General features: G+C 45.7%; 1 protein-coding gene across 1 annotated transcript; it reads right to left on the bottom strand.

Annotated features, from left to right (window-relative positions):
- Window positions 1-4,118: 4,118 nt before the first annotated feature.
- LOC134948215 (CCN family member 1-like) lies at window positions 4,119-20,906 on the bottom strand. The gene is made up of 5 exons (XM_063936065.1): window positions 20,613-20,906; window positions 11,712-11,925; window positions 8,869-9,240; window positions 8,316-8,509; window positions 4,119-7,139 (listed from the first exon to the last, which is right to left on the bottom strand). Exons 1-5 carry the CDS (start codon window positions 20,673-20,675, stop codon window positions 6,837-6,839), a joined length of 1,146 nt encoding a protein of 381 aa, XP_063792135.1. The 5' UTR covers window positions 20,676-20,906; the 3' UTR covers window positions 4,119-6,836.
- Window positions 20,907-22,614: the final 1,708 nt, after the last annotated feature.

Genomic DNA, 22,614 nt, shown 5'->3' with positions numbered 1-22,614 from the left:
AAATTAGTGCACCGCGTCCCCTCGCATGGCTCGCTTCGCTCGCCATGCTTCGGGCATGGTGCCTTCGCTCCGCTACCGCTTCGCTCGGCACACTTTACCGTTCCAATCGTAGTCCATGTGGATCGTTAAATATGAAAAAATCCAAAAAAAAGTGAAAAACTCATGTCGACCTTTAGACCTGTCGACCTAGCACATGTCGACCTAGAAACCCTGTCCACCTTCCATCCATGTCGACCTAGTGACTGTCGACCTATAGTGGTCGACCTAGACACTGTCGATCTTCAGACCGGATCCCACAGGGGATACAGTGGCCTGGCCTGGTGGCAATACATCTAGGGTATAAGGCAGACCAATGCTATCAGCTGCAACTCTCAAGGCATTGGGCAGGCGGTGCAAGGCGCCAGTGTCTGTTGATCAGGGTGGGTAAGGCCCCCGGGCATCACATCTTACACATGTGCCCTTAGGAAGACCTCCATTCAGCCAATGGGCACTTGGTCGGGTTGTATGGAGCTGCACAGTGGAGCCCCCATTTCCTGAATTATAATCTCAGCACTACACATGGTTCCCTTGAAAGTGTTGGATGCTTTTCGATCAATCACCTCTCCTATCCAAACGGGCAATCAGATAATAATGCTACAGATATCTGCAGCAGAGGGGCCCCAAAATGAAGCAGAATAGTATATAGCGTTTACGGTTTAGATAAAGTACAATATGGGTAACTGATATAATCACCTGTCTACGGTAATTAGGCAGGTGTAAAATAACAACGGATAACATTGACGTCACCTCCTGTTACTTCAACCTCCTCCTGGGATGGGTAGATTTGAAGGATATGGGGATAATCCCAATTTTTTATGAATCTTTGCACCCAGCATGTAGTGGTTGCATGTCCAGAGGGGTGACATTCCACATGTAGACGCGTGGACGCCATACACGGGCGGATTCTTGCATTACCATAAGATAGTAAGTAGTTTGCCACGATGTCCATGTCTTTGTGGCTCTGGCTATAGTGTGCCACTACGCACCACTTCCTGCCACGGGTGTGGTTACTCATGAGTGCCACCAGCACGGATCTTGCAAGGCTTCAACGGGCCAATGGCAGCTAGAGACGATGGCTAAGCTTTACCGAGCTTGGTGCTAGGGCTTTTTTAGATGACCTGAACTACTGCAATACCCTAATGAAATGTATTTGGATTTCTATTTATAGGTCCAAGTCATGTTTCCTAGAGAACCGGATCAACTTTGTAATTTCATCCAACCAATGGATTTGGTGCATCAAAGGAAGTCCTCCTTGGCACCCAGTTGTAAAGGCCTATATCAGGTACTGCTGACCAGTCAGACAGCTGTCATGTGCCAAAGGTTGAATACCTGGAACCAGACGTTGCTGTGCAAGAAAACACCTGGGCTTCACCCAAACAAGTATCCTGTGTCTGGACATAAGCTGACACCAAGCCAAAGTTTCCCCCGGCCAGTTATAGTATCTGGAATCCTCTCTCTCTAAGGGAGACGCGTTTGCAAAACACAAATAGTAAAGGGTGGGGTTTGTGCCGTCGGCCGCGCAATAATATTAGTATGCCAAAACTCTTTGCAACGCTGACTGTAGGATGTTCGGTCATCAGGGCCATGTATCAAAGAGCGTGTGCGTGGACAAGGGTGGACAAGTGGAAGAGGTGCCCCTGGAACCAGTCAGTGTCTACCTATCATTTTACAGAATGTACTTGATAAATGGTACCTCAAAGCTGATTGGTGCTATGGGCGAAATGCAAACTGCTGCATTTTTTTATCAACGCCCTGCATATAGGACATTATAATTCTGCACCAGGAATCTCAGCAATTGGGTCAGGAGTTCACTTCTTGACTAGGGCCCCATCTGTGTGGAGTTTGTATGTGCTCTTGTGTTTGTATGGGACTTTTCTAGGTTCTCTACTTTCCTCCCACACTGCAAATACATAGTGGCTGTTTAATTGGCTTCTGACAAAAATAAATTAAAACTAACAATTTAACCCTAGGGTGTTAAAATTTAGACTGTAAACTCCATTGGACGTATACTGATGTGAATGTCATAATATTCTCCGTACAGCGCTGTGTAAAGTGGTGGCGCTATATAGAAAGAGAAAAATCTGTAAGCATTTTGCAATCATTTAGTACTGAGCTGAGTAATAATTGAGCACATATACTAATGACCATTTAATACATATTTATAATTAATATGATTAGTAAACTACTTGCAACGGCATAACGAAGAAATGTCATTGTTTTCTCACTCTAAATTGATGACAGTCATATTGGTAAATATACTTGTAAAGGTTACAGGCAGACTGTTACTTCATTAAAGTATTTGGAATTCACAGAAAAATGCCATATACCATTAACAAAACACAGCACCTCAAATGGTACTAAACTATATTGTATTATTTCACAAAATCAGTACTTAACACCTTGTAGATATAGACATTGAGCTCCAAGACTCCATCTTGTATCTTCCAGACAACCTCCATTTTGTAAGCAATGCAGGTATACACCAAGCCCTATGGTATACCTTTGCGCAGTTCACCATTAGCTACAAATTAGCCAGTGAATCTACACCATTATGTACAAAATACAGGAATCCAGACCTATTATACACCTATTTATACCAGTCTGTTACACCAGTTCACCTAACACATATCTATACTTCGATACAAACATGAAAATTCAGCGTTAACACCATAAACTACTACAAAGCTACCTTACATTATTAAGACCACCTCCTATATGTGATGTCGGCAGCGCGTAGCCCATGAAGTACGTCACGTATCGTGCGCTGGCTTGGTGGGTATATAAGGCGTGCGATAGGCCGTCTGCACACATATCACACGTTGCTGTCATGGGTAAAAGGGGCGATTTATACGAGTTGCAGAAAGAGATGATTATCGGCTTACGGGCCAAGGGTGGCAGTATTTCTGACACAGAGCAGTGTGTGACCTGTTTGCGTGCTGCTGCGGTGAAGGTGTATCGTGACTGGACAAATGGCACCATTGTGAAAAAACGACGTGGAAACTGCGGAGCACCACGTGCCATTGATGTGTGAGGTAAATGTCGGTTACAAAGGTGCGTGAGGGCCGACCGACACGAAACAGTGCAGCAGCTCACCGTCAGAATGAACCTGGGGGCTACCAGACGTGCGTCTAACATGACAGTTCATCCGTCTAGCTGCTGTCCGTGCTGCACGCGGCGGTTACCTTGGCTATTAGCTGGTGGTCATAATAGTGTGACTCCACAGTGAATATTAGTACTTAAAGGATTGTGTTTAATTATACATGAGAACTTCTCTGAAGAAAAGAGAAAATTGCTCTCGTTATTATATGGTTACGTTTGGACTTGTCTAATTACCAAGACTTGTACTGATAGGGGTAACGTATCTCTCAGCCAGTTCACTGTGTATGTACTATACAGTATGTTAGTTTTTTTCTCCCCTTTTCACGGTTTCATGTGACAAATACCAACGTGTCTCTCCTATGAAAGGGAGAGTGTTCTGTAGCTTACATGGGGAATCCGGGTGAGTGTGAATCCTCTCCACCTGATTCCAAATAAGTCACTCCGGTCGTCCTTGATTTCTTCGACACATTTGTGGCGCTGAAGGTCTGCGCTAATTTCTAGAGGAGTCGCCATACGCACCAAACTTAATAAATGCTCCATGTTTAGCAATACTATAAAAAGCAATTGTCTCTCCTAACGTCTGCCCCTGTTCCTCATCCTGTTGTGGAATGTGGTACAGATCTGAGACAAAGTAAGTTCCGGAAATGATTGGTGGAATCAGTACTGTTTGGGATTGGTGGTTACATTTTTTGTGGCCCTGTGCTGCGGTGAAAGAAGGTATCTCGTCGCATTCATGCCTAGTGACGGTATAACTGTATACTAGTTCTGTATATTATAGATGTAGATAACTGCTCTTCATTTGTTGTCACAACTCGGCGTACCAAAAGCAAAGAATGCAGGAGTTGCTTACCGGATGTTGCCATATATCACTGAAAATCATATCTCATGTGCCTGGCCTGGATTAATAAATAGGTAATATCTGGTTAATTGCTATTGGACTTTCTCTCGCCATCATTTTATCATATACAGACAACAGAACATTTTCTATATACATGTATTTTTTTATTAAACTTTACATATAAAAGCTTGTAATACTGTCAGACATACAGACATTGTATATATTTTAAAAATCAGTCACAGAAGCCTTAAACGGGGGTTGTACACTTTTTACAATCCCAGATAAACACAACCCCTCACCCTCACGCGGTTTTTCTAATGGGGTTGCGTTCTTACATGGAACCCCCACTGCTAGTGAGATACAACCGTACCCCGTCCGTGCAGAGCGAACAGGGAGTTATGTCAACTAGCTAACCCTTTTAAATACATACAATATTTCGTTTTAACCCTACGATGGGGACACAATTTAAATGTAAATAATGTATTAAAAAAATACTTTACCCTTTACACAGAAAAAAGACACTAACATTAGACAAAAGATTACACCTCTATCGGGAAGCAAATATTGCTTATTGATGTGTCACAGAAATCTATTTATGACATATCTCAGTGTCGGCAGTACAAGGACCCCCCACACACTCCTCACACACCCTTTCCTCTCCTAGTTATATATATGTTGCATCCTGCACAGTTCCATATTACACTATGTCTTGACAATAAGGCTTGGTTTTGCAGCCGGCTCCACTACTTCAGCGTATATCAAGGCTATATGCACCCCCAAGTGCTAGAGAACAACCAAAGAAGTGGTTGAAACATCTTTAAAGTACACCTGTTATGTCCACATAAAGTAGTGGAGGTAGCCATCTTGTGGGTGTGGCCTATCGCCTCAGTGCCGGCTGTGTTTGTTTTCCTAGTAAATGCCTTGGCCACTTGTCACCAGTTCCTAAAAAGTTCATTCTCAAAAACACTTTTTCTTCATCCTATGAAAAATGGCTGCATCCAGGTGACAAGTACTCGTTATTCATCGGGAAAACAGTAAACTCTATTTATGCTGGGTAAAAAAGTATATGGAGTTATTCCCTCCATTTCTAAAAGTCTAATATTGTTATAGAGAAAAATAAAAGCTGAATTAAAAAAAAAAAGTTTCGAAATGACACGTAACGAGACTAGACCATCAGCTAAAGTAACAGTTAAATCATAATAATACAAAAAGTAACTTTGGTAGACTATGCCAAACTGCTGTAAGTGGACTATGTAAATGTTTTTGTTTCATTTTTGGAACCTTTTTGATAGATCCCCACGGCCAATCAGTCTTTGGCTCCTTCACCGACTGAGGCACTGCGGTCAACTTGACTTTCAAAAAAAGTGCCGACCGTGGGCCGACGACAGACGGTGGCCCAGGCAAGAGGGGCAGGCGACAGATTAAGCTGTTTTATCAGCAGCAAATCATTTAAAGTGCCCTTATGGAAACTACAAACTGTAGCCCAGTTCCCTTATTCACTGCCAAATACTGCCTCTCCGACAGGGCCCCACCGGCACCCCCCTCACACAAACACACTCACATACACACACACACACACACACACACACACACACAATTCCTGATCCTGCATTCTCTCAGACGCCACGCAATGTACCAAGCGTTCAAAAGTCTGATCTCTTCCACAGACTGTGGGTTAGGCTACAACAATAATATAATTGATCCCTTTTAAAAACACTGCACGGGTTAGAAAAGGCCCGTTTCAATATCTGGGTCACGCATAGCTCTCAAGACCTGCGTGCTGTCTCTACTCACATCCAATAACTAGCCTCATCAATCACGGCGCTGGATATTATCCTAGGATTACTCACGTTACTGGATAATGTTTGTCTAAACTAGTTCAATGGATTTCGTTTCGGCCCTAATCCACTCGCTGTATCGTGATGGCTTCCAGTAGACGTTTATTCATACTGGGCATGTTGTAAACCAAGATACAGTTCTCAAGAATGACTTCCAACAAAAACGTAATCCAATATGTCCGCCTGTGACGTTTCGGGGGTCACACAATGTCTGCGCTATCACTTCTAAACTCAGGAAGGAAAAAACCTCCGGTTATATTACGTTACAGTAAGGCCCGATTGAACACAATCGGTTTAGCCTTGGTCTCCAAGGTGGTGGGTTCAGTGTCGTTGTGTAGAACGACAATAGAAGACCACGGTCCGCTATTTCACTAGTGTACACTACAATCACCCATTTTTTTTTCCAGGTGCTTAAATTGGAACCTTCCTCATGGGGACGTCAAAGTGTCCCCGTAGGGTAACACCCAATATTCCTAGTTTTATACATCTTACAGTGTGTAGCGTTCTCTACTTTGAAGTCACCATGGTTTTTGCCACAGCTCGTGGAAACAGACGCAAAAATCCGTCAACTCTATTCCTGCCACGGTAGGACATCTATAGTCCCTTGTTTCATAATACTGTCCCACAGTCATTCTGTACAATTACCCTGATTTATCCCTGTAGCGGGAGTAACACGCATCAACACCAGACCTACGATCTAGATGTACTGCACTCTATAGCCGCTAACAGTAATGTATCCTTCACCCATACTGGAATAAGTCTGCATCACCGCCTCTCTACCATTGCTAAGCCTGTGAAATGCATCACAGCTCTTTTCCACGTAGGCGAGATTAAACAAGGGTCAATGGTAACTCTTGGGTCTCTGGACCATGTGTTGGTTGTGACGCCCTGTCCCTGCATCGCCACCGAATTGCCGGTGGTCGGGGCACTGTAGGTTGGAAATGGTTTAAAGGTTGGGGAGCCACGGCTAGTGGCCACCGCCCCATAAGTCTGGATAAAAACAAAAAACAGGTCCTGGCCGCTCAGTCTGTGAACTTGTGGATGTCGTTGTGTAACCGATAATGCGGGTAAGACAGCTCGCTGTGGTATGGGCAGTTCTGTTGACACCGGCACTTTTCAATCCACATCATGCTTTTCTGGAAAGTGTCCCCGTCTTCGCAGCGGAAGCGGACGCGCATGGTGCGGGTTTTGAATGGGGTGCAGCACCTTCCATCGGTGCAGGATCCACAGTAGTGAGGCTTGTAGCGTCGTACACTGCTGCAGCCCGCGTAAGTGAAGTGGACGGCCTGCTTGGCTTTCTTTGTCCTGGTGCATCTCTTCCCGTTCTAACCAAGAAAGAGAAGACACATGGTTACAAAGTGGAAGTGAGAATTAACCAATCAGTGGCTCACAAATCCATAGTTGCCAATGGTGGTACTGGCTACAGTGTGCTTTCCTTGTCATCTGCCAATCACCTCTTGGGTTCATCCCTGTGGCTGCCAGCACATGACAGCGGTGGGTGCCCTCTACACAAGACCTGTATAAGTTACCTGGGCGGGATGTACTAAGGGAAAAATGCGATAAAACCCCCGTTTTCGGGGGTTTTACCGCATTTTCAAATGTATTAAGATCCGGCTGCCGGTTAATACATCCCGCCCCCTGTATGTTGACTCCAACAATTATGCAGTCATCCTATCCCCCAATTATATCATTTTTCATTCATTGATTCAGAAAAGAATCATTCTATTCAAATAAGTTGTAAGTGACTCCTGGTAATGGTAGCGATCCCAACTGAAGGACTATCAAGGCTACTTATTTGCTATGCTAAGGGAACGGAGAATAAAGAGGGGGGTTTTCTGTAGCATTCAGCTATTTGGTAAGGTACAGAAGCATTGTTTCAACAAAGTAACAACTCTGTGACTGCTGGAATACTGTGATGGATAAACGGAGACTACCGTCTTTTGAAAATAAATGGATACATCCAGCTCACAAGTAGATAGGTTAGTATACTTTGTGCACCGGGAAGGATTAACAAACAGTCATTTGCACATCTTCTTATTACCGCTTGGGGGTATACAGTTAAAATGCATGCAGTTACGTTTGCAGCCAATTAGGATTTTATTGTGCAATGCTGTTTTGTTAGTAAGGGTAACTTAACATGCCCATATAAAACCACTGACTGTACAATACACACAAAGGAATGTCTGTAATAGCATATACCATAAAGATATGGGAGTAGATTTATTAAGAAGCGGGATGTCATAACCGACAATCAGTGGCAGTTCTGACCGATAGTTTTAGAACAACAATAGTAATAAAAGCTAAAACAAGCCTCATTTAGTATTTACTCCAATTGCCGTTCTGCCTACACTTCCTGGAATCCAGGAAAGCTCGACGTAACCCGTGAGTCTCCCGGACAGGAGGCATGTATGTCTGTTGCATAATGAATCATTTCATTTATGTAAACCATATAGTAACAGTGCATCAAATAAGATCCCAAGATACCGCCTACAGTTCTTTACCTTGGGTTTTGCTGGGAAAGGGTCCTTGCACGGCCGGATTTGGCACAGACGGGTTTCCTTCATCAGCTTGCACTGCGGATTGTCGTTGGTTATCCTGGTAGACAGTCCCATGCCACAAGATTTGGAGCACTGAGACCATTCTGTGGTTTGGATGGCACAGCTGGAACGGTCTGGCTGAGGATGAGGGCCCAGGGCTGTAAACACACGAAAGCAAACAGCAATAAAATAATCTGCAATAAAAGTGCCAAAACCACCAAAAAAAAATATAGGCGGTGCCTATAATACACCCAAACTACTTCCTAAGCCACGCAAGCCAAGGAGAAGTCCTCTCAACCAGGCCTAACCAGGATGTACCTACTCAGGTGGATCTAATCTATCTGTAGGTGACTCAGTTGACCTCTACCTCACCCAAGGGTCTTTGGATTCAGGTGGCATTTTGTATGCTAGAGATTGCAGTCATGGCATAACTACCATTATATGAAGAGTGAAGACTTAGAGAACACCAGAACACGGCAAAGGTGTGGATAAGGTGAGTTCCCAGCTCCAAACGTACCTGTCTCCACCTTGAATCCATTTCGGACCAATGTTATGAGCTCGTTACTGGCCACTGGTTCAACATCCTCCTGGTCTACAATCTCTTCAGATGACTTCAACGAGTCATCCACGTCTCCGGTGGTGGTGTCTCCAGAGTCCTCCGGGATGTGGTTGCTGCCACACAACCATTCCTCGCAACACTGTCCGGGGACCTTGGCCAGTCTTGGATTGATGCAGTCCGCGCTGGGCAGCGCCAACTCCTGGGGGCACAGGGGCATGCAGCCCACCACTCCGTCCATGCAGGTGCACTGGTGTTTGCAGTTGGGCTGAAAGTTCTCTCCGTTCTGGTAGATCTGCCCAAAGAATTCGCAGGGTCGCCCTTCAAACTTTGCTGGGAAAAGAAAAAAGTCTCGGATTAACGGATACTGTGCAACGAAACTCAAAATGCGTTACATAGGACCTTTATACAGTCTACAACTAACGTAGAACTGTCCTACGAATGTAATCATACAGCTACTTTTGTATTACTTAAACCAATAATGATGAGGAGGAGGCATCATAGTTGTTTTATTAAACATTTTTACTGGCCATTATTACCCTAACCCTAATGGTTCAAATGATCACATTATCATTTTTACCACCCTATCAAGAACCCCTCTGGTTCAATCATCAAAGCACTCGTAGTTTAATCAAGATGGAGAGATTTAAAAGAAAAGTTTTTGCAATGCCTTTATTCCAATTTTTTTTCCTTTGTCTAATTCTGTGCTCCACAGCTATTTCTTTATATCATCAGGGGATAGAATATGAGTGAATGCTGCTGTGCCAACTGTAGAGGGCACTCTGGAGCCAAATCATCTCAGCAAGCATAAAAATGATAAACAATGCTATCTAATGATATAAATGAACGGATAATTAACGTTAACTAACAGCGGAGTCCCCCTTTAAGGCTTTTCAGCAATGTTTTCCATTCCTCTCAGCAGAGACAGTCAAAGTCCCTGAACTGCTTGGAAGTTACCATCGGTCACATTTTTATGACGGCTGTGCCTTGTAACATGAACCGTAATAAATTGCACTAATTACCACAACACGTTCCGTCAAATCAATATCTGCGTTTCCAATACATGATGTTCCTAAGGCATTAAACGGCCTGATATTGGCAACAACTCAGAATAATAATTAGTCCCGGGAGATTATGCCAGTTTAGATCAGGCAGAGCGTTCACGGGGCGGTTTTATCTCAAGACGGGCAGATGATAGCTGCTCCGACGCCTTGCCAGGTGTGTGATGTTGACTGGAATTATATCTGCTCTTTATAAACAATCCATCCGAAGCCAGAACTGCCGCCTAATACCAGCCGGTGCCCAGCGGCCAGCTGGCTCATCTTTCACTAATGCGTTGTGATAGCTAAAGGTAAGGTGCATGTTCTAAATGCAATTACACCCTCATCCGGGTCACTGACCGAAATAATATACCCGGATTATTTCACTTAATTTCTCCTGTACATTAAATGATATTGCCACTCTTTTGCGGGGAATAAACATTGCGGGAAACGCAAATAAAAAAATATTAAGAAGTTCTTTGTGTAGCCTGGAAAACAAAACAGGCGCTCAGGCCTACAGAGGCGCCGATTCAATTGGACGCGAGCTGTGCGTTTACCATAGGCCCGTTCTGCCGGAAACCTCCGCAGGCCGCGAGAAAAATCAGCGTCTGTCAGTGATAACGCACAGAAGCACCGGAACGGGTTCCCACGGCCTCTGAGCTTCACTGCATCTGCCTCATAATCTACTTAGAATTATTAAATTATCTATATAGTGCACACATATTACCCAGCCTTATACAGAGATTATTTCAGTCAGTCACATGAGTCCCTGCTCTTGTGGAACTCGCAATCTATGGGGCTGATGTATCGAGCAGTGACGTCAGTGAATGAGTGGAGAAGTTGCCCATAGCAACCAGTCAGGTTCGAACCTATTATCTTGTAGAATGTACTTGATAAATGTTACCTCGATGCTGATTGGTTGCTTTCGGCAATTTCTGCAATGGTCCACTAAACATGGTCACACGTACACACTAGGGATACGTTTTTTTATTAGAATACCTGCTGGAATGTTTTTGGCGTGTGCGAGGAAAATGGAGCACCCAGTGGGAAACCCACTTAAACATGGGGAGAACATATACAGATGACACTGATAGGGCCTGGTCAGCGATTGGTCTTATGACCTCAGGGCTGGGAGACAGTGATGCTAACCAATGTAGAAATGGAAAAATATTTAATAAACGCTTAAGGAAGGAATTTTGGTCCATTGTTACCCCTTCGCTTCAAGTGCACCAACAGTTTTTGCCGATGCGCCATCGTACATTAATTCTTACAAAGTTGGACAAATGAATGATTTATACAAAAGCACACTCGCCACCTCAATCTTCCCGTACCGGGTTTTCAGGTTACCGTTTTGTTTTAATGCTCGGAGCGGCCTCTTCCTGACTGCCCCTGGACATGCAGGCTGAGCTGAATTACTCTGTACTGCTGTGACAAGTCTGACGCTCTCATTAGCTATGCAGATGCCCTGCTCGTTTCATCTAGTGCTCATGCGGCCCCAGCTTTGAGAATAAATATACGACAGGGGCCACACACTCACAAATGAGTAATAGTTAGAGAAAGCATCACTGACATCAATTCCAGAGTTCACTAAGGAAGAAATTAAATAGTACCCAGGCTTAAATAAGAAATATTCATTATAATAAATGCATAATACAGTAATAGCAGTAATAATAATTCAGCTTTATTTATTCCGAGCTAATCAAATACTAAATGGGCAGTGACCCCTTTTCGGGTGAGAGTATATTTAGGGAGTGTCGCCTTTACCTCTGCAGATCCCTAAGCTTGATGAAGGGTCAGCTCCGAAGTCACAGTGCAGCCCCTTGATGTGATCGCAGGGGTGCCGTAAATCGCAGTCCTGGTTGTACTGCCGGGCACAAACCTTGCAGCACCCACAGCTGTCGGTGACGAGGCTGATGCCAGGGGCGCAGGTGGGAGTTTCTTTCGGGCACGCACAAGCTGTCGGGCACGATGGTTCCCCCTGTTCCGAGAAAAACAAAAGTTGGACGTAAACAAAAAGTTCTGCAATAACTTTATAGATTACCTCCACACACAACCAAAGAAGCTCAGTTCAAAAATTCTATTCTTAGAACCCTCAACGGTAATATAATCTAATTGCTGACCCGGACATGTTAGATCGTGTCATTACTTTTCCAAGAAATAACTGAGACAACGATTTAATAAAATATTGAACATGGTTTATAGAGTACGGGGAACTCTGGTGAGGAATGGTTCCATATCTGTACGCCCTAGCTACACACACGTCCCATCTAGTGACTGAGGGGATATGTACTAAGCAGTGAAAACAGTGGGGAAGTGAGCTAGTGGAGAAGTCACCCATGGCAACCAATCAGCATTGACGTAACATTTATAATTTGCATACTATAAAAGTATACAGAACAGCTGATTGGTTGCCATGGGCAACTTCTCCACTCTTATCACTGCTTAGTACACATCCCCCTGAGAGTGTTAGACAGGGTTAATCATTAAGGGGCAGATTCAACTGGGCTCCGGGGCATTGGGGCTCATACACAAACCTTGGATGCTCTGCAGCAAAAAAGGTTACATTATTCCGAACGTACAAATTCCAGAACGTGGGGGGAAGTGTATCAAGCATTCTGAAGAGTGGAGAATAGACAAGTGGAGACGTTTCCGATAGTAACTAATCAGTTTCTATCAATTTATAGAACGTACTTAATAAATGCTTGCTATAGGCTAATTGGTTGCTATGGGCAACTTGTCCACTCTTTAGAAGGCTTCATTCATAGCTTCATAGAGGATGATGGATGCCACTTCTGAGTAATATTTGGCCCAACTAGTTCTAACAGAATGCGTCTCTTTCACAGGGGGAGATGTATCAAATATTGGAGAGAGATAAAGTGGACAGAGATAAAGTACCAGCCAATCAGCTCCTAGCCGCCATGTCACAGGCTGTGTTTGAAAAATGACAGTTGGAAGCAGATTGACTGGTACTTTATCTCCGTCAACTTTTTCTCTCTCTAAGGTTTAGTACATCTGCCCCATAGACCCCTTACAGTTGAACAAGTGCTAATGACATCACTGACAATGCAACCTGTCAGTCCTTCAGCAATCAGTGACTTTGGTGAGGAACGAGGCTGATTGGTTGGTACTTTATCGCTCTCCTCTTTATCTCTCTCCTAGGTTTGATACATTTCCCCCATAGACTTGGGCTGTGCTCTGCTAGAACATTTCAATGAAGGGTCAAAGACAGCCAAAGTTTTATACCTTAGGAGCAATGGCGGTTCTAGGGGTGGGCAAACAGGGCGTTTGCCTGGGGCGCTGTGGCCTGAGGGCGCGGCCACACCGTGCCGGCTCCATCAAAGTAAACTTTCACCCTGAGCTCCACAAGGTCTAGAACCGGCTCTGCTTAGGGGTCAAGTGGACCAGCCTAGGAGGCAGGAGCCAACTTGCCTGTTAAGATCTATGGAGAATAGATTTTAATGTTATTTTGCCATTAGCTGTTGCACATATCGTACATTTTGTTAATGCAACATTTGTGAAACTATAACTCGTCCTATATTGATCTTTGACTACATCTAAGTCCTGGAGGGGCAGCCGAGGACTGGCATAAACACAAGCCCACGTGACCCACTGACTCATGTACCCTGCTCCGCCTCAGCCCTGGCGTAACGCCCAAATTCTGGACAGGGCAAGAACTGTGACTCTGGAACGAACAGAGCCCCATTTTGCACCTTATGTTGTGATAACCGGTTCACTCAAATAGAAAGAAAAAAAAAATGGGGGAAAAAATATATTTTCTTAAACCACACAGTTCTCTGTTCCCTATAAATAGCATCTCGCGGTCTCCAGCAAATGCCAGTTTTTAACAGGCGCCGAAAAGTAAAATTAGAATTGATCTGCATTTTCCATCTTAGGTCGGGAAGAGAATGTAGGGGGAAAATAGGATTAGGCAAAAGAAAATCTGTGGCAAGACCTTTCACCTCCTAGCACGTCTGTGCCACCATTCCGCCATCATTCGGCAAATTTCTGCAAATCCAGAGTACAATGTTGAACATTTCCTCATCATTTTAATCGCTACCAATAACAAATCTCTTCCCCAAAATGGTTTGAAACGTTACAAATTTTCTGGTCTGCCTCTCCGCGCAGTTAGGGGCTGGGCATAACTCAGTGACATAACTGATGTCATAACCCCTGAACCGTCCCCTCCACCACCCCCACCTTGAGAATGTAAATGACATCAGACCAGAGAGTGGCGACATGGCCTATGTAATGACACAGGGTTCTGCCAACTGCTTCTCTATCAGGGAGAGCGTCAGGGAGACGTAAGGGATTGCTTGGCTCTCTCGGGAGTCCTGGAATTCACCCTCTATAAGTCTCTCAGACGTTTCCTGCACAATTTGTAGTGGGAGACTAAGTGCTGGAGAGGAGCATATTTAGGGGTGCACATCCACTTCCTCTCAGGAAAGGACTTTCTTTGTGCTGCAAAATGGCTGCCTGCACGGTAGGCGGGTGGCACAAGCCCAATGCATTATGGTGCTCATCTTTTTGAACAGACTTCTATTGGCGGGAAACAAATGCCACACCAAAGAGTGACACAAGGCCCGGGATTTACTGTGCATCAAGTGGAAAGATAATGGAGGCTACAGGGTAAATATAGTGATCCAGGCACCAGATAATCCCCCGCCCGCCTGAGAGCCATAACTCACCCTGTGATTCACCACAGTCTTATCCTCACACATCTCCTATATTACACTGAAGAGGAGACGGAGAGTATATAGGGAACAATGCAGCCATGGATCTAAGGGGGCAATTCAAACCTGAGCGTAGCAGCAAATTTGTTAGCAGTTGGGAAAAACCACGGGCCTAATTCAGACCTGAACGCTAGCTAGCGTTTTTTGCAGCGCTGCGATCAGGTCAGAACTGCGCATGCGTATGCACCGCAATGCGCAGACACGTCGCGCGGGTACAAAGCGGGTCGCCGCTCAGCGATGGGTTTGTGCGAAGAATCCATTCGCACAGGCGATCACAAGGAGATTGGCAGGAAGAATGCATTTGTGGGTGGCAACTGACCGTTTTCAGGGAGTGGTTGGAAAAACGCAGGCGTGTCTAAGCGTTCGCAGGGCGGGTGTCTGACGTCAATTTCGGACACGGACAGGCTGAAGCGATCGCAGCGGCTGAGTAAGTCCTGGCCTGCGCAGAGACTGCACAAGATCTGTTTGTACAGTTCTGCTACACAGGCGATCGCACACTTGCACAGCTAAAATACCCTCCTCTATGGGCGGCGACTATGAGAACGCAGGACTGCAAAAAAACCCTAGCGAGTGAACAGGTCTGAATTAGTCCCCATGTGCACTGCTGGTGGGGCAGATGTAACATGTGCAGAGAGAGTTAGATATGGGTGGGTTATATTGTTTCTGTGCAGGGTAAATACTGGCTGCTTTATTTTTACACTGCAAATTAGATTTCAGTTTGAACACACCCCACCCAAATCTAACTCTCTCTGCACATGTTACATCTGCCCCACCTGCAGTGCACATGGTTTTGCCCAACTGCTACTGCGATAAGGTCTGAATTTCCCCCTAAATACAGACATTCCCCCATGTTACTGTGTGACCGTTCTGCTCTCATCCAAACGCTTGGTTTCAAAGCTGATTGACCAGATGAGTGGAATCGTCTGACTTTAGACTGTAAGCTCTCACGAGCAGGGCCCTCTTTCCTCGTGTGCTTTTCCTTCCCTCACTTCTACCATCATCTCCTTCTCAGGACAAATAACAACACCAATTTGGGTTTGGCCTCCCCGCTGCTCATTTGGGTCCTGACCCGTATCCATGTTCTGCAACGTTTTGTGCTCTGAAGTCACTTTTTTCTTGTTTTGTTCACGCTGCTTCTGTTTATGTGCTCTGTTAGGCGCTGCAGACCCCGTGTGGCGCCATATTAATAAGATAAGATGGACGCATTTCGCACGTCTTTGTACGCAGCGGCTATGCTAAATATGTAAAGGTCACAGGAGGTGTCTCGAGTTTAAAGACGCCTCCTGCCGGCTTCTGTGATCTGCTGCCTGTGTCTGAGGACCTAGCATCGTATCTACTGCGTGACCATCGCTCATCTGAGGTTACTCGAAATGCCCGTTTAAATGACGCAGCCGGGGCAATCAAGTTGCGTCTGAGGACGCAGCCACTTGCTTCAGCGCACCCAGAAAATGCAGCCCCCAAACGCCAGCAGCATGTGAACCAGGCTGCGGCGTTTAGAGCACTACAAGCGGCAGATCTAAAACCATCGGGTTTACGTATATATCTCTGAATTAGGCCCAATAATAAGTAAAATCTGCCTAAAGCTACTTATGAATGAGCCGGGAGAAAATGGTTTTCCAGATGAAGTGCAGACAGTAGGTGCAGGAACTGTAGGAGAGAAGTAGGATATGTAAAATCTGATAAGGTGAATGCTATAACCAGTTCCAGGCCTGAACTCCCGCAGCGTGCAGCGCAGAGACTGATACCGCTGCGCAGGCGGCGGGAAGCTTGGACGCCAGCCAGGCATTGCTAGAGTACAGAAGGTCACTGGTGTCACTTCTGGAGAACCACAGAAAGCGTTTGCACATTTCACCCTCCTAATGAGAATGTAACGTGCGGGCTGAAGTAACTCCAGCAGATGGGAGGAGACGACGCTGTACCCCTGTCAGAAGGGGGGGGGGGTGTCTAAATTAGGTTATATAATATGACAGATAAATGAATACACTTAAAGAAGAGACAATGTTATATTGGGGTCTATTCATGAAGTAGTGATAAGTGTGGAGAAGTGAGCCTGTGGAGAAGTTGCCAAAGGCGACCAATCAGCTGCTCCGTACGACTGTATAGTATGCAAATTATAAATGTTACTTCAATGCTGATTGGTTGCCACGGACAACTTCTCCACTGGCTCACTTCTCCACACTTTTCACTGCTTCGTAAATAGATCCCATGATGAGGTGGCTATTCTGCAAGTCAGCCACCGAAGATCACATATTGTACCTTCTTCAGAGCTTCGCTCCTAGGGCTCAGGTTCAAATGCGCGGATGTGTGCAAACTGCGCCCTGCTGAAAGCAACCGCAAACTGCGCTTGCGTCACACCACTCACACGGACGGGGATTGAAAGAGCATTTCTGGGTGGTAACTGGGCAGCGACCATGCAATCGCACGGAGCTGAACTGTGCCATTATAGGCGTGTATAAACTGACATCCGTGCTTCTGCGCGGCGACAGAGAACGTGACGCCTGTTTCAACCGAACCTTTAGCACCCAGCATGGGATGGGTGTAAGCCCTGATACTAATAATGACAGCTGCGACTGAAAAAAAGTGAGCGACGCGGCGTTCCACAAAAAATACGGGCGGACAATCGTCATACACAGGCGTATACTCGCATTAGCGCAACCCAGTAAGCCGGCTGCCGCAGTCGTATGGAAAATGCGCCCGACTCAGGATCAGGTCCAGACTGTGTAACGGCAGAGGTTCCCAAACTCGGTAGTCAAAGCACCCAGTCCAGATTTTAAGGATAACCAAGCTTGGGCACAGGTGACTTAGGGGTCTATTCATGAAGCAGTGAAAAGTGTGGAGAAGTGAGCCTGTGGAGAAGTTGCCCATGCCAACCAATCAGCTGCTCCATACAATTGTATAGTATGCAAATTATAAAAGTTACTCCAATGCTGATTGGTTGCCATGGGCAACTTCTACAATGCCTTATTTCTCCACACTTTTCACTGCTTCATAAATAGACCCCTCAATCAGTTCCTCAATAAATTGAATCATGGAACCCTTTGGCGAACGCTCACTCCTGCTACAAGTGTTTCTGGCGGTGTAGGAGGAGTAGGACCACGCTACTAGTATTGGGTCATTCCATAGTATCCTGTAGTCAGGAGGACGGCGGGTGTGCAATTAATGGCCGTCTGGATGGCCTGGCGGCCGCACCTTTTCCATTCAGGCGTTGGATTAATTGCACACCATCAGCCAAGTGCGAACTAATAACCCAGACTTGGCTGCCACGCGAAGGGCGCATTGCCACTCTTTGCAACAGTGCCCGCACACAATGAACGCCGAATGTCAGGGAAGGGGGGGGGGGGGTTTGTGCCCACCAAATCATTAATGAAAGTGGGCACTGGTGAAAGTTAACGCCAAAAGTATCCACACCCTCTGAACCGAAATTTCCTTTCGTTCTTCTAAGTATAAAATCCCAACACCTTGCCAGCTGACGTGGTGCAGTAAAAAACGAGGGGCACTCAGGAAAGGGCATCTGCGGGCGCAGCACTGAATGTGAGATTTTGCCCATGACCCCAGATCCTGAGAAGTAGTTGATAGTGTCAGAGCACTACTAGAACCGTGTGCCCGTCGTTCAGTGTGCCAGTCATTCAGTTCCCCAATGTGAAATGTTGCTTGTTGCAGAAAAGCAAAAAGCCCTGCAGGTTCCATTCTATAGAGCGGGGCGGCAGACCAGCGACGAAGGTGTTAAACAGCTGGCCATATGCTGCCGCCATCGGAAAACCCAGAGGTGGCATGGCGGATGTAAACATGGCACAATGAGGTCCTTCATGGCACGCACCACAACAGTAAGACTTTGCAATGGAAAAAATACATCAGGCATAAAAAGTCGGCCCCCCCACCTCCTCCCTTCACTCTCGCCCCCCCATCAACCGCCCCTTTTAATCGCTCCATGCGGGAATGTGGGGGTCTGGAAAGAGGATGTTTTCCTTCTGAACATCATGTAGGGAGGGATATAAAATAAAAGGGAAGCCAGGAGCAGAGCCCTTGAAATGTGATATCCGCATGCAAGTGAGACGGGACGTAGAAACATTCGGCGGCTGGGAGTGTGAGAGCGGCACCCACTGTTTACAAACTTCCAGCGACGCTTAAAGGCACCACGCAGCTCGCCATTTACTACTGTGCGTGCCTCGGTATTGCCAAGCGAGGGGCGCTGTCATAGGCGCCAGCATGAATGGGCCAAGTGGTTCTTATATGCTGTCAAATTCTATGTTTCTACTACTGCAGCATCTCTGGGCACTAATCGGGACTGGCATAGAAAGAAGGGGCAGTTTGGCGCCAAATACCTCCACTTATAGCTTTTATGTCACAATGTCCTAATAAACACACCTCTGCAGAAAGACCCCCCCCCCCCCCCCCCCCCGCTGAGGCATAATGGGGGTCTCAGGCAGCACGTGGGTAAACCACACATTGTTTTGGTCACCATCATTTACCCTACAATAAAAACAGTTTACAGCGGGCACAGCGCCATCTGGCAAAGCAGCGTACCCAGCCAGCCTGAACGTAGCGCCGCTGAGCAGACACAGCCCACACAGCGCCAGATTTTTTATTTCATGCTGCTCGGGCAAGCTGGGGCTCCTTAGCTCCTGTGGAACCACAAGTCCCAGCACTCTGGCAAAGCATGCCGGGACTTGCAATTCCAAAACAACCATTGGGAATCAGGTCCCATAACAAAAAGACTCTGTATTCCTGTATAGATGAGGGAAGTGTCCACAAACAAACGACACTATGCTGCACTGACTGCTGCAAGAGCCGCACACCGGATCAACAGAGCGCACTTAGGAATGACGGACTATCTGTGCTCACCTATGCCCGGTTACAGGGGATCAATCTAATGCATTGATTAGTATGTACTAATATTCATGTTCACATTATTATTCTGACTGGTGCTATTCCAAGATCTCACACAAAGCAGCAAAATAAGAGGAGGAAGAAGAGGAAGAGGAAGAAGAATAAGAAGAAGAGGAGGAAGAGGAAGAAGAATAAGAAGAAGAGGAGGAGGAAGAAGAAGATGAAGAAGAAGAGGAGGAGGAGGAGGAGGAGGATGAAGAAGAAGAAAAAGAGGAGGAAGAAGAAGAAGAAGAGGAGGAAGAAGAAGAGGAGGAAGAAGAAGAGGAAGAAGAAGAGGAGAAGGAGGAGGAAGAAGAAGAAGAGGAAGAAAATAAATGAAGAAATCGAATGATAAATATAACTGCAATATTATTAAATATAATAAAATGATAATACTAATAATAAATATAATATCAATGATAAAAATAAAAGCAATCATATTAAATATAATTATAGTATAATACAAATAGCATAAACATATAATAATAATAATAATAATAATAATAATAATAATAATAATAAATAATCTAGGAATAAAACAGAATACAGGAATTTTCATCCGGCATAGGAGATGGTTAATGGGCACGGTCCCGGAGACCCCGGAGCCACCAGACGGGGCTAATAAGGAGCCTTTGAAGCCCGCGTCACAACAAAGTCACTGGATATAATGGGACTGTAGAGGAAATCTCTGATGGACTGTAGCAGAATGAGGCGATTGTGTTCCAGCAACTCCAAGCAGACACGTGGGTGGGTGGCATTAGTAAGGGGGAGACAGTATAAGGGCACTGCAGGAGTTACATGATCCTAGAGAAGGGAGAGCTCCCTGCCCACTCCACAGTGGGTGCATACTAGATTGCAAGCTCTGCAGACTAGTGCATTTGCATTGATACAATGTAGCTGCAGCACACTGACATATACAATAATAATAATAATAATAATAATAATAATAGTAGTAGCAGCAGTAGTAAGAGTGCCATGCCCCCTCCAGCCCCTGGCAATGTCACCCTGCTAATGACCCTGCAGGGAAGGGGGCAGGGGGGAGGTCAGGACGCAAATAGAGACAACTTACCGTCCTCACGGAGGAGCAACCAGTAGCCAGCAGTGCAGCGAGAAGCAGGGATCCCAGGAACATGTCAGCAAGCACCGTCCACAGTCAGAGGATGTGTATGGGGGTAATAAGGCAATGCACCCAGGCTGGGTATATGGGAGGCACAGGACCAGGGATCCTCAGTCACACTTTGGGGTAGGGGTCTGGGGGGAGGTTGAGCCGGTGCCACAGGTCACCTGCGAGTCTCAGCTGTTCATTGAGAAACTCTGCCAGCTGCCGGGCTACTTATAGCGCCCGCTCCGGGCACCGCCCAGCAGCAGACGCCCACCACCCATTCCTGGCACCAGCAGCAGCGCCTGGCAGCAGCGAGTCTCAGCGCTGACCCCTACAGGCGGCCCGAGGAGGTGCAGCTGTCCACCAATACCCATTGCTGGCACCGGCGACACAGCGCCGGGCAGCAACGAGACTCAGCGCTGACCCCTACAGGCTGCCCGCGGAACTGCAGGCGCATCTCCACTCAGAAGAAAAAATAATATATATACAGTGTATTCTACTTTCAATAGAAATGTAGAAATATTGTGAGGTGTGAAGATGGCAGTGAGTGATATTTTCATGTGATACTAAACTCAACTGGAAGGTTTGTGCCATCTAGACTCATCATATACCTTATATATATGTATGGCCGGAATGGGGGCCCCTGGCAAGTAACTTGTGGGGCCTCTATAAATAAAATTATAAAATATGCTGGTAATGGTATTCAGTGGCGTAAGTTCGTCACAGATGCCCGGAGGCAAGTTCATATCAGTCGCCCCCCTCCCCCCCCCCTTATATTTAGATAAATATATGTATGTATGTGTGCATATATGTGTGTGTGTGTGTGTGTGTGTGTGTGTGTGTGTGTGTGTGGTGTTCTGAATTTTGATATACTGTATATATACATTTCATTACCTTTTATTTTAAATCACACATTTCTTAGCAGTCATACCCAAGGTCAGTGGCGCACCCAGGGGGGGTTTCCGAGTACCCAGAAACCCCCCTCCACTAAAAAAAAAAAAAAAAAAAATTTTTTTTTTTGTAGCTGCATGAGTATTATTAATGACTGTCTAGCGTCCTCTGCAGCCTGCTGTCTTCCTGGTGGCACTTGCAAGTGCAATAAAAGTTTACTTTATTTTAATTATAGTACATATATATCCATGTGCCTACATATATACACATGTATATACATACATACATATATATAAACACACACACACACACATATGATATATATATATACATGTGTATATATATGTGTACTGTATGTGTGTGTATATATATATATATATATATATATGTATGCATGTTTAATATGCTATGTATATGTGTATATGGGTTCACTACGATCTCCCGGCGACCAGCATACCGGCGCCGGGAGGCCGGCCGCCGGCTTACCAACAGTGTGGCGAGCGCAAATGAGCCCCTTGCGGGCTCGCTGCGCTCGCCACGCTACGCGCGCCACACTATTCTATTCTCCCTCCAGGGGGGTCGTGGACCCCCACGAGGGAGAATAAGTGTCGGTATGCCGGCGGTCAGGCTCCCGGCGCCGGTATTCTGGTCGCCGGGAGCCTGACCGCCGGCATACTGAAGACCACCCGTGTATATGTATGTGTGTGTGTATGTATATATATATATATATATATATATATATGTGTGTGTAGATATATGTATATATATATATATATATGTGTAGATATATATATATATATATATATATACACACACACACACAGACACACTAGTTTTACGGACCCAGCATATACTGGGTCACCTCAGTCCCCACCCCCGTGATTGGCTCCGCCCAGTTCTGGAAACCCCCCCATGCAAATCCTGCGTTTGCCACTGAAGGTTAGAACCCACTGACAGCAGACACTTTACTGATGGAGCTATTTGCTCCGATACAGGAAGCATGAGAATTGTAACTATATGAAGTTATGTGTAATTGTCAGAGAAGTAACTTCATATAGTGAAAAGATAGCGGCAGCCA

Source organism: Pseudophryne corroboree, chromosome 8 (assembly GCF_028390025.1).
Source record: "Pseudophryne corroboree isolate aPseCor3 chromosome 8, aPseCor3.hap2, whole genome shotgun sequence".
NCBI lineage: Eukaryota > Metazoa > Chordata > Amphibia > Anura > Myobatrachidae > Pseudophryne > Pseudophryne corroboree.
The sequence above is the reverse complement of the archived record's forward strand: the minus strand, read 5'-3'. Positions and strand labels throughout refer to the sequence as shown.

Excerpts from the sequence above, each read along its gene's own strand:
- LOC134948215 (XM_063936065.1), bottom strand. The coding sequence starts at position 20,675 with ATGTTCCTGGGATCCCTGCTTCTCGCTGCACTGCTGGCTACTGGTTGC. Across the intron at positions 9,241-11,711 it reads AAGCTTAGGGATCTGCAGAG|CAAAGTTTGAAGGGCGACCC; the intron begins GTAAAGGCGACA and ends TTCTTTTCCCAG. Across the intron at positions 8,510-8,868 it reads TGGATTCAAGGTGGAGACAG|CCCTGGGCCCTCATCCTCAG; the intron begins GTACGTTTGGAG and ends GTGTGTTTACAG.